General features: G+C 49.8%; 1 protein-coding gene across 1 annotated transcript in view; it reads right to left on the minus strand.

Moving 5' to 3' along the window:
• The window catches only part of CCM2 (CCM2 scaffold protein), a 25526-nt gene extending 12618 nt beyond the window's left edge, over nt 1–12908 (minus strand). The window contains exon 1 of the mRNA XM_010712314.2: nt 12795–12908. Within this exon, the coding sequence (XP_010710616.1) occupies nt 12795–12824 (30 nt within the window). The 5' untranslated portion in view covers nt 12825–12908. The remainder of the gene's footprint in view (nt 1–12794) is intronic.
• Nucleotides 12909–12914: the final 6 nt, after the last annotated feature.

Raw genomic sequence — 12914 nt, forward strand, 5'->3', positions numbered from 1 at the left:
AGGGGGGTCCAGGGATGCTCCCAGACCTCCTCCTCAGGTTCCTATACTTTATTTGGCGTCCCATAGGCATGTTTATGGTGGTGGGACTCAAGAGGTAAATTAAGGAGATAGAATCAGGAAGAGCTCACTGGTGGGCACTGAACAACTCAGAGCTTCTTGATAAGCACAGCTGCATCCCCTTGAAGTTATGATACCTGATGCTGCACAGTGCTGAAGTGTGGCGTGGCTGGAGCTGGAGGTCACTCTGATCCCCCTCTGCTTCAGCAGGGCCATGCAGAACAGGGTGCCCAGCCTCGCATCCAGCTGGGACTGAAGATCTCCAACAGGGAGACTCCACAGCCTCTGGATCCTTGTGCAGGGCACTGGCACAGCACAGGGACGCTTTCTGCTGGGCAGGGTGAGCTCCAGTTCCTGCCCAGTGCCTGAAGAAATGGAGATTCAGGGGGATCCCAACCATGGCCATAAACCCCTGCAGGGACTGAGGTGGACAGAGCCAGACTCTGCTCAGTTGTGCCCAGGGTCAGGGCACTGGGGATGAAGGTGGTTGTAGCAGAGGGCTTGCTGGTCACCAGTACAGAGATGGAGGCTGCTTTCACCCAGGCCCCAGCCTGGCTCTTTGTTTCCATCCAAAACCTCACTGATGCTCTGAACAGCCCCTTTAAGTACGTTCAGCTTTTTGAGCTGAACACAAAGGAGAAAAAGCATCCCTCCTATTAGCAGCAGAAACAGCTTCTTAATCCACTTGAGTGGATTATCTCCAATGCAGACCGGTACAGCTAATTCTCCCACAGCACATCTGCATGGGGATTAGGGGATCTGACAGCACACCAGGCTGGGCAGCAGATCTGAGCAGGTCAGAAACGAGTCCCAGACCCAGCAACGGTGTCAGGGATCACTTTGGTCAGGCCGAAAATGTGATAAGGCAACAGCAGAGCATGGAAACCAAACCAAGCCCAAAAGGGCTCTTGGGCACTCTGTGGTTGGGAAGAACTACAGCAGTATGGATGGAGTGACAAGAAGTCACTCAAAGCTGTGCGGGACTGAGAGCAAAAACCACCCATTAAATGCACCTGGTGTAAGTGCCTTTCTCTCTGTGCTTCTTATGTACCTGGCTTGAAACAGTGCAGCAGCAAGATCAATACCCAGCTTGGCACAATAAAATCCTGCATCTCTGTTTCAAGCAGCTTCTCCAGCATAAGGAATAGAACTCACTGTAGGCTGATGAGGCTGCTTCCCAGTTCCATTAGTCACCCAGCCCCTCCTGGTCGCCATAAATCCCACCTAAAGCCTCTGGAGGGGATCTCATTGCCCTGTTCAGTCATTTCTGCTGGGCTCCAGGGAATCTGCTGTCATTTCCTTGGGGCTGGGAGGCCTGTGATAGAGACTGGACCAGCTGCAGCATCACCAGCACAGCAAGTTAGGGGAAAAAAAAAATTAAGATTCCTAGCTCAGCCAGAAACACTGTATTCAGTTTCAAAGGTGCTCCTTCAAACAACAGCATGATTAAATTTAAGTAATGCAGAAACACGGTTCCCTTGAAAACAGAGAGCTAGTGCCCAAGTCAGCCTAAAGAAAAAATAAACAGTGAAAAAGCTTGAGCCTAAGACATCAGTCATACAAAAACCACTCACAGAACAAGGCACAGCGCTGTGTTTTCATGTTTGGGACTGCCTTGCCAGCCAGGCCTCCAGCCTCATAGACAGGGCTTTCCTTTAAGGCAGGAGGAAAGGAATTTTCCCTGGCTATTTTTAGCAGAGCCTTGTTCCTCCTCCCAAAGATTCCTCCAGGCCTCCTCCTCCCACTGCTTTCACCTCCCAGAGTGCATCCATGAGCGAGGCTCATCCATGCTGTTGGGTCACTGCAGGAACACACAGGCTTCCCTCAGTGCAGCTCTGACCCTCCAAGCAAGCAAGAATGTTGTGCCCAACATTCCAAAGGCATCACTACAGCCTCTGAGTGAATTTGCTTCTCTGAAAAGCAGCAGTGCTTCCTAAGCCAGCTTTCAGCTCCTGCTGTCCCACAGTGCAGCAAGAGCAGCTCATAGCTCTGATCTTGTGAAATATCAGCTCCTGGACTTGGGTTTATCTGTAGCTGCCTCCTTGCCCACTTCCCAAGTTGAGATGGGACTGGGCAGAGGTACGGGCTCTTCATCCCTTGTCCACACAGCTTACCTTTGCATGCAGTGAATCTGGAACGCATTGATGCTGGAGGGATCAGGGTGGGGAAACAGCCTTCCCCATCACTAGCACCTCCAGCACATGGCCTGCTGGGTCTCCATGAGTTGTGAACCTTTCATCTATATCCTTCAGCAACAATCGTGAGGGGGGGGGAAAAAAATGCAGTGAGACTGGTTTGTATGCAGCCATTCAGGAATATGTGCTTGGAGCATGCTCTTAGAGCTACTATATTATAGTTCCACAGATTCCATGGGGTTCTGCTAATACTCAGAGATCAAAAGGGTTCCTGAGAAACCGCTGGAGTGCTTGAGACCAGGAAAAGCAGACTTCTAAGAACTAGGAAGTGCTGAAGCTGCCTGGCCACAAGCAAGCCCACTAATTTCCTCATAGAACTGTATTTTCTATTACTGTGCTTTCTATTTCAGCAGCTTGGCTGGCTCCAGGGCAGATCCTGATGATGTTGTATCTTTGTCCCATCTCCCAAGGAAGAGTAACACACAAGTGAGAAGCAAAAGGAGGAGGAGGGTTCACCTCTCCCAGTCTCCTTCCACCTCCCCAGGTTTGAGCTGGACATTAACACAGGACTTTGTTTTAGCAGTAGGTAACCTCAGTTCCTGCATGCCCTCCTCAGGAACCATGCAGCTGTTTAGGTTGAAAAAGGATTTCAAAAGTCATCAAATCCAACCATGGCTAGACACAGGTGGGCATAAACATGTCTCTCTTCCAATGAATCTCATCTGACAGCAGAGCCACCATGGAAGAAAGAGTCACAAACTGCATGGCTGCATGCAATACCAGGAACACACAGCTCTTCCTCAGGGCAACCAGAGGATTGCTCAGCCTGAACACAGAGCAGAAAGCATTTGGGAACACCAAACACCCCAAGTCCAGAGATACAGGAGTTGGGAAGGAAAGGCTGCAGCCACAAGAACATCCTTGATGATACCTTGCAGAAAATTGCTCTGTCCACTGCATGCAAAGCAAGGAAAGGTGAAACACCCAGACCTGCAACAGTGCAGGTCTTAAAGGGAACCTCTGAACCTCAGGTTGCTCTGAGCACCTTGAGCTAGTTGTAGGTGTCCCTGTTCACCGCAGGGGGGGTTGGACTAGATGGCCTTTCAAAGTCCCTTCAAATGTAATGGTTGTATGAACCAATGCAGATGTGTGCTGGCTGACAGGTTTTTATGTGGGCTAACAGGTGAAGGTCTGAGGAACCTTCTGGCAGCAAGAAATAAGCTCTGGCTTGTTTTAGCACATTCTCTGGGGCTCCAGTATTTTGGGATAGTCACCAAACCCCACGCATTAAAACATGTTTGCAGCTCTGAGCATTTCTTTTCCTCTACGTGCTCAGACTGCAGTGCTGGGGGCACTAAGGATCACCTTCTCCTTTCCCTTAAAGCACACAGCAGTGATGCCAGCTCCTCCAGGAGTCCTAAAAGAGGAGCCCTCTGACAGCCTCTGCATTGGGACATCCATTACCTGGCTGTCCACACATGCATGGAGCAATGCCAGATCTGCAGCTGGATGTGTGGCAACTCCTGAGCTTCTCATGGGAAGCCTGATGCTCCTGATGAACAGCACAATAAAAGGCCAGGAATTAATGCCTGCATTCTTCCAGCAGCCACCCAAGGGTCATTATTTTGGCCAGCTCATTTGAGAAAAAGCTCTCCAGATCACTAGTCAGATAGCTGTCCCTTCAGCCCCACCAAAAGACTTGGGGGAATGTGTTCTACAATTTGATTTTGCATGACTACTTAGGAAGTCATCACTGAGTTATTTAGGACACCCAAAAACCACCTTCTCCCAAAAGCCATCTCCCCCTGAGCACACAGACCTTAGCCAGCTGTTCTTCATAAGCTGAGCCACTGCCACTACTGTCACTGAACACTGGTTCTATGCAGTTCCTGCAAGGAACATCTCCCACAGTGACATCCTGGGAGCAGAGGGCAGACCTGCTCCAGCTTCAAGTGCAGCTCTAGCTTTATTTAAAGCCTCCCAGAAGCTGCTTGCAGGACATTCAAACCCACACAGCCAGGCTTGTCTGTGTTAGACCATTCAGACAGGCTGCATCCCTCTCAGCAGTAAGCATCAAGAAGCCCTCAGCTGCAGGCAGGCACCACAGCCACTCCACAGTCATGTCGTGACATTCTGGGGCTCCAACATCTTGCAAGAGGGCTTGGCAAATCCACGTCTCATGGTTCAAGTTCTTCCTCCTCCAGCTAATACATAGCAGATCCTTCTGCTGTGCTGAATACTCAGGGAGGCAGAGCCCACCAACACTTCAAGCTGCTGCCTTATGAGATTAACCACTTTTTGCACACTGTCAATTTTTAGGTGATATGAGATGAGCCACCATGCTGCCCTGATATCATGGGCACCACCCAGATCACCCAGTATCTTCATGCTGGCTACCTGTACACTAAGAAGCAGGGGTAATAAAGACTTTTTTCTGCACAAAGTGATCTGTGCCCTACACATGTATTCTGTTGATGTTAATAATGCTGCTGCAGAGCCAGTGAGGCCTCAGCTGTTGATTCCTGCAAGAAAAGGATGTGGAGTCCTGAGCGTTCCCACCCAAGAGCAACATGAGTAATCAGAGCTGGAAAACACTCCCAAGGAGAGGTCGCAGGAAGCGTGCTTTAAAAAACAAAGCCCAACATCTGCCCTAACAGCAGGGCCCCTGCATCCCTGAAAGCAGCACCTGGGAGAAAGGGCTCAGTGCCATGTGTGGGTGTGAACAGGGATGGATTTAATCACCTACCTCTTGCCACCCAGAGCTGTTGCTCCTCTGCTCCCTGAGGAAGGTGGGGGGACAGCAGCTCCACAGAAACACAGCTCTCCAGCTTGTTGGTTGGTGGGCATGATGGCTGCATCCCATTGCTGCAGCTCCTCACGTGAGCTCAGCCATGCTGCAGATGTTTTCCACATTCCCTGTCTCTCATTCAAGCTGCTCTTCTAAGAGGGTTTACAGTGTATGACACTCAGGAGAAATTAGAACAGGAAAGGTGGCTATTTCCTCTTCTCATTACAGAAGTATTTCACTGACCCAGTAAGAAATGACAAAACAAAGGCAGGGAAACCCTGAAGTTCACTTTGCCTCCTGCTTGCCCTTTGTAGCACGAAATGAACTTTGTGTGTGTGCTTCTGGTAGGTAAATACAACACAGTTTTATCAAGTCAACTTACACATGCACAGAGCTCTTCTGAAGGTCCAGGCTTCCTAGCTCTTACCTGTATTCTCACCTAGCCTCAGCCACTCAATAAGCACAGAGAAATGCAGCTGGCACAAGTACCTGGAGCTTCTTGCTTTCAGCATGACTCCACACTGACCCAGGTTAGGAAGCAGAGCGAGCACACCAGGAGCCTCAGGATGGACCCAGGATTGCTCAGCCCTCTCTAGAAGGCACTGAAAGCAATACTGAAATTATAACTGTTTGGAGGCAGGCTTTGCAACCCCAGGCAAAATGAAGCACGTGTCTGAGCTGGCCAAGGCCTAAAGGCTGCTTTAGCCACAGCTCAGCCTGATTTCTGACATCGCTACAAGCCAACCAGGAATATTTATTTACTCCAAGTTCTGCCAAGGGGTGGATAAAGCAGCAATTTAAGAACCCTTTTACCACAGATATTTCTGCCCAGAGGAATTCAATTGCAGAGGGAAAATAGGATCTCTCATTACATATAGTTTGCAAATGGGTCAGCTGGGCTCTGACCTTTGTGCTCTGTGTACTCTGGTTACTGCCATTATCTTGGCAGTTCCATTGGTTTCCATAAATCCATTTGCTTCCCTGTGCTTGCTGCCAAAGCTCACTTATTTCAGGCTATTTCCACAAGCTCTCTGCACTGAATGCAGTCTGACCCACCTGCCAAGGCCTGGAGTTCAGTGCACTGCTATGGGTCAGATCCATAGTCCTCCTGTTTTGTTCAGCTCAGCCACCAGAAATAAGGGTTACATCAAAGAAACCACACAAATTCTCTTCCATCCACTCACAGTAAGGTTGCAACGTAATTCAACCTACATTTCATCCCCACATTCTGCATTACCTGCCCTAACCTTGAACACAGGGTTAGTGCTGACATGCTGAATTTGTTCTCCTATCCTGTTCAGTTTTGGGCCCCTTGCTACAAGAAAGGCATTGAGGCCCTGGAGTGTGTTCAGAAACTGGTGACAGAGCTGCTGAGAGGTCTGGAGCACAAGTGTGATGAGGAGTGGCTGAAGGAGCTGGGGTTCAGTCTGGAGGAGACTCAAGGGAGACCTCAGTGCTCTCTACAACTACCTAAAGAAAGACTGTAGTGAGGTGGGTGTTGGCCCTTTCTCCCATATAACTAGCAACAGGACAAGAGGGAATGGCCCCAAGTTGCACAAGGGGAGGTTCAGGTTGGACATTAGGAAATACTCCTTTTCTCCAGAAGAGTGGAGAAGCACTGCAATGGGCTGCCTAAGGAGGTGGTGGAATCACCAACTCTGGAAACACTTAGATGTGGTACTGAGTGGGAACTATTGGTGATAGGCAGATTGTTGGACTGGATGATCTTGGAGGTCTTTTCCAGCCTTGCTGATTCTCTGATTCTAAGAAGGAGAGCAACTCAACACTGTCCTCCCTCAGTGAGCACCTTGCAGAAGTGAGCTGCTTATCGAGCAAAGCGCAGCATCCAGTTCTCCTTCCTTTTCTCAGTAGGGCAGCTACAAGGTTTCTGTGCCATGAGTTCATCTCAAGAACTCCTCTCCCTCACCTGAGACTTCTGGTCTTGATCCTATTACTGGCAGACACCATTTAGCAGCTCCAAAGCTTCGCCAGACCCAGACTTTTCCTGTTCTGTGCCCAAGATGCTCTCAGGCTGTCATCACCTCTCTGTCAGTGCCAGGCTGCTCACAGACATCTGCATCCTGGGGCTTCCCACTGGTGGTCCCAGCCAACTCTGAGCATGAGGAATATACATCCAATAATCACATAATGAAAGTCCTGGGACACGGGAGACCAGGATCTGTGTTATGAGGCTTTGTCGTAAGAATGGAAGTGGAACAAAGTCATTTAAAACCTAAAAGGAGGTTTACAACCTGATGTGGATGTGTAGATCATTTCCAAGTGCTTTATCCTGCTCACCTTTGCGAGGCATACAGAAGATGGCTCCCATTCTGATTTACACCCACAGATCTCAGCAGCACCTTGGTCACAGTAAGCTCTTGAGACACTTCTTCAGAAGAGCATCTCACTCCAACCATAACTTCAGTTACAGTGCAACTTCATGCATCATACAACCACCACAGCTACCTGTTCACCAGAGACCAGGATAACCCACCCAGCAAGAGCAACTGGCAGCACCAGAACAGTTCTCAGCTGTGCATGAAAGCAACAAGCAGATTTTTGCTTCTAGCAAAGACCTGCTGAAACCTGATTCTGGAGGGCTTGCCACTGTGGCAGCTCTCCAGGCAGTCTGCCTTCCAAGGACCAAGTATTTCCTGCTGTATTTTTATCGTGTTGTGTGGGCTGAGCTGCAGGTTCCTTTGTGGCAGTGGGTAGGGAATACATACACTGGTACAGACAGCAATTGCTGCACACTACAGCAATACCTGTTAAGCATCTGCAAAGAGATACATCTCCACACCCCAAAGCACAGCTCTGGAGCCAGTGCTCAACTCCAGGGTTTTGCACTGCATGTTGTAGTTGTGATTCCAGGGGTCCCAAGCAAACCTGGGGGCTTCCTCATCATATCCCTGCAGATGCAACAGCTGTTGAAGTCCATGGAGTCCTCCAGTCTCATCAGGAACCATCTTGTACCACAGCACTTCATGTGGCTTCACCAGCACAGAGCCAGATGTTTCAGAGGGACAAAACAGTGACCCGCTTTATGAATATTACACAAACACACAGGAGACAGGATGAGAACCAGAGTGTTCCATATTGCTCTATAATGGAAAGAGGAATGAGGTGAGGGATGCCTCATGCTTTTTTCCTGGGACTGGAAACCAGAATACAGTGCTTGCATAATGGAAAGTTTAGCTGAGTGCAAGTTGCATTTTCAGAAGTCGGTATAATTGCCCCAACTATTTGTGAGCTCTGTATGCTCTGACTTTGTCTGCCAGCCTTCACCAAACAACAAAGCAAGAATTTACCAAATTACACGGTGCTTATTTTGCACAGAGCAAAAGCCACAACAGTGAAAACTACTCCAAAGAAGGCAGTGCAAGCCCAGAGAAAATGTGCATTGCATGAAGCACTGCTGCAGGGTGTGCCCTTCCCCACATCTCACAGCAAAGCAGCACTGGTGCCCAGTGACACCCTCCTTGAGGCAGGGTCTGCTTCCCAACCATTCACCATCCTGCTGCTCACACTCACAACAGCAGGATGCACCCTGCCAGAGCTGGGATGTGATGTCTTGCTCCTATTTCCACAGATCACCTCATCCCCACTATCTGTACGTGACACCCCAAGGCTGTCACCTGTCCTGGCTAAGCTGGTCTGCCCCATCATCAACATCCAAGTTGTTGTGCCTGCCCTCAGCCACAGCTGCTCTTCATACCCAACCAGCACCAGAGGAATGGGAGAGAGCTCCTGCAGAGCCAGAGCTGGCCAGAATCTGAAAGTCCATCTCTGTGCTGGTACAGAACCCAGGAGGCCACGCACAGGCCTGTTCTGCCCTTATCCTCTGGAAGAAGGACACAGATGAGGCAGCATTTACTAAGCACACCACATATACTGGTAGAAATGAGGACAAGGACAAGGCAGCTCTGCCTGCAGCAGTGCTGGAGTAGGGCAGAAGCAGCACACGTGAACACTGAGTGCTTCCTCCTGCTTATTTCCATCCAGGAAGACACCAGGTTTCTTGGTATCACCACCCTGATGCCATCTTTTGGGGATGGCGTTACTGGGAAGATGCTGAGGGCAAGGGCTACCACAGGGGCCTAGCTCAGACCAATACTCTCCCTGCAGCCAAGTAAGCAGCTGGGGCTGGAGGAGCACCAAAAATCCTTTGGTTTAGACAAGCTGTGGATCTTGAGATTCTGGCAGCCCTATTTCAGGGATCTGCATTGCATGTGAGGTACCTGAGCAGTGCTGGAAGGCCACCTGCTGCACACAGCAAACCAGCCCCACTCTCACACCCTACCATTCCTCAGCTTTCCACTCTCTCTAGCTACTTATCCCTGCTTTCACCCCACATTTCCCCACTCCAAGCCTCAAGCCAAGACACCCCCACCTTCTCTCAGCCTCTGCTCCTTGTTTTATCAAAGATCCTGATTGTCTTCCACAAAAAGAGGCTCCCATTCCATTCTAGCAAACAGGCTGAGATCAAAAGCAGCCAAGAACAGATTTACTCACCATTGAGCTTCTGAATGAAGGCAGAGATTCTGAGCAAGATTAAGGAAATGCTGATTTGCACTTGGGGTTTTCCCAAGCTTCAGCTGACGTAGGCAGCACCAATGTTTGCAGCCACAGATAAGTTTAGCAGGACAGCAGTGAAGACAAGCAGCTCCCAAAGAGCCACACCAGGCTCCTTTGGTTGTTCTCACCTACAAGATTTAACTGTCAGCAAGAAAAGGTGAGAAGACAGAGCACATGCTTTAAGCCTGCCATGGGACCAGGCATGACCCTCACAAGTAGGGCATCAAGCACCTCTAAAAGGGACACACCAGGAACAGAGCAGCTTGTCCTCCATAGTTATTCAATATTTCCTAGATTGTGCATGTGCAGAGATGAGAAAGAAGGTACATACTACTCACACCCTCAGTGCAACCTCCTGCATGCTGCAGTGATCCACAGCACAGCCGTGAGACACAAAGCACCCAAGGAGGAGACACATTAAGCAGCTGAAGCCTGAGCTCTCACAAAGCATCCCAGCCCATCCAGCAAACTGCACAATGCCCTTGGAAGAGCTGGGGATCAGATGGTGGCAGCTGCAGTGGTCTTGGAACAGGAAAAAGAGTAATTGGTGACAGAGCTAGCCTGCAGGAATGCTCTCCATATGGTTTGCTGCAGCTGGAAATGCACACCCAGGGTAAGCCCTCCATGCTCAAAACCACACAGAGCCCAAGTAGTTGTGTGCTTCCATTAGTGTGAAAATATCCAAATGGAGCTAAAAAAAAAAATAATGATCTAGTATCACTGAAGTGGCCTGCATAATCTCACAGTGAAGTCATGGAACAGCCACCCCACAGCCACAGATTCCCAGACAGGAATGCTGCCTTCTGAAAGCAGTGCTTCCAGCACAAACACTGCATGCTCAAGACAGCAAGCAACCATCCTGTAGCTCCTTACCCAGCAGAACCCTGTCTTGTACCAGAAACTCTGAAGAGATGGAGCCTCCATCCCAGTCCCTTTGTATTTTTTATATTAGGGCAGGGAGCTCATACTGCAGCATCCAATGTTAACAAGAACCAGCCCCCTTACTTTTGGCAGACATTTTCCAATGATCTGCATGAGAAGGAATTGCCAACATCCTGAATACAAACCAGCATTGAAAGGCACAAAGAATTTAGCTCCATGGATCAGCTCTACAAGCAGATCTGGCAACTGACAAAGCAGCCCTGTGCAGATCAACTCATCTCAGAAACAGGGGAAGCAAGTAGATACCAAAGACCTGAGGTTTACTGGAGCCAGTGAAGTCAGAAATATTACACTAACATCTGATACACGGGTATTTGTAAGATTTATAGAGTTCCAATTTCAGCCAAGACCTCATCTGCGTAAGCCTGCTCCTCCCCAGAGTGGGATTTTCTTCCTAATCCTGACCAAAACTGTCCTAATTCTACTTATTAATAGGGCTAAAGAAACTCAGTTGCTGTGCTTCAACCCAGAAGGTCACTGGCTGAGGGCCAGCCACCTGCATCCTGGGAAGATCCATGTTGTATGTAAAACATAAGGAAGAGCTTTCCCTAAAGCTCCCAATGCTGGGAACCACAAAGGCACAGTGAATGCACACACCCAAATTAGCTATCTTCGACAGCAATTCAAGCTCAAAAAAGCTGCAGGGATATGCTTGAGGGTCATTTAACTTCATAGAGATGGAAAATCAGTGCTGAGAAGACTGCAGCCATGCCCTGACTTCAGAAGTTCCACAGCACTGAAATGAAGCCACAGATGCTTGAATCTGGGGACCAAATCTGCAACGTGCCAGACCTCTGCACACATCTGTTAACCAGAGACATGCTTTGGCACTGAGCTGCTTTCACAGTGTCTCAGCACACTCCTTGAGCATTAGGATCACTGATGGCACTGTGATGCCAGCACCACATCCAGTTTGGTGTCACCGGTGTGAGGATGGGATGTGCTGGGACAGGGACTGGGTTGTGGAAGTGACAAAGAGAGTGGGGCAGCTGGCACAAGAGGGGAGACTGGGAGAAGGGAAGAAGGTCAGCCACAAGAAGAGAAGGCTCAATGGGATTATACCAGCCTGTACACCAGTGGTGACAGAGAAGAATCCAGCCCCTTCTCAGTGGGGCACAAACCAAACCACAGCAAATTCTACTCAAACGCTTTGTATAGCATGAGGTTGAAAAGACTGCAGGATTTGAACTGGATGGATTCCAAAGCTCCCTTCCAACCCTTACAGTTCTACGACTTCCACCTGTAAAGATCTCCAGACCCAATGGGAGCAGTCTGCTCTGCTGGCCCTGGAGAAGTCACTTCTCCACAGGAGCCAGCTGCCTCCTCACTCCCTGTAGTGAGGCAGATAGGAAGAGCTCCCTCCCACCAGATCCAAGAACTCTGTCTTCCCAGAAGCTGTCCTCCCCTTTGCTCAGGTTATACCTACACTGTAATTCCTCCTTCAGCTCTCCCCAGCTCCAGATGACAGCAGACAGTACAGCAGAGCTCTCCCCCCACTCACAGTAGCAGACACACATGCTCAGAGAACACAGTTTTGCACTGTAGAATTTAAAGCTGATTTGTTTTTTGCAAAATAACAGAAGCCTGGCAGGCAGTGGAGATGAGAGCTACTTCAGAAGGGATCTCCTCACAAGATATTCCAGCCAAGCACCATCCTTACAGCTTGTTCCTACATTACAGCTGAAGTTGCTCTGCAATCATTTGCACCCTTGAGAGTGAAAGTTCTTAGAGCAGAAAGGGATTTCTGAGCAAGGAAACATAGAGTACTGAGTACCACCCACACCACTGATCCCATCACACTGCACACAGCTCATAGGCAGCACAGCCTTTACAAAGCCCTCCAGGGAGGACCAGGAGCCACGTTTCCTTCCCTGCACAGAGCACTGAACAGAACCCTTCTGATTTAACCCCATATTAAGCACTCTGTGTAATTAAAGGGAAAACCATGACAGGCCCCAACTCCTACAGCATCCCACAGCCTCCATCTGGAAGCTCTGCTGCCACCTCCCGAGGCCCCACTTACTGCAGCGTCCCCAACTGAGACAGCACCAAAAATAGTGCATTCCCCCACACTTATGTCACCAGAACCGCAGGAAAGATTCATTCTTCACACAGAGGCTCAGGCTTTGTTTCCCCTACGTAAATAACACCATAAAACGGCTCTGGGCAGCAGGGAAAGAAACACAGACGTAAATCGATAAGGTGGAGCAGCGCTTCCACCTCACAACGACAACACGAAAGGCTCAAAGGAGCGGCCCAGCCGCCTGTGCAGGCCGCACCCCCAGCCCCGCTCTCACCTTTTTGCCTTTCTTGCCCTCCTCCTCCATGGCTCCGGGAGCAGCGGCTGCAACGGCGGCCCCGGCCCCCTCCGGGGCATCCCCGCAGCGGCCCTGGGGCGGCGGGGTGAGGCTGCGCGG

The sequence above is a fragment of the Meleagris gallopavo genome, chromosome 6 (assembly GCF_000146605.3).
Source record: "Meleagris gallopavo isolate NT-WF06-2002-E0010 breed Aviagen turkey brand Nicholas breeding stock chromosome 6, Turkey_5.1, whole genome shotgun sequence".
NCBI lineage: Eukaryota > Metazoa > Chordata > Aves > Galliformes > Phasianidae > Meleagris > Meleagris gallopavo.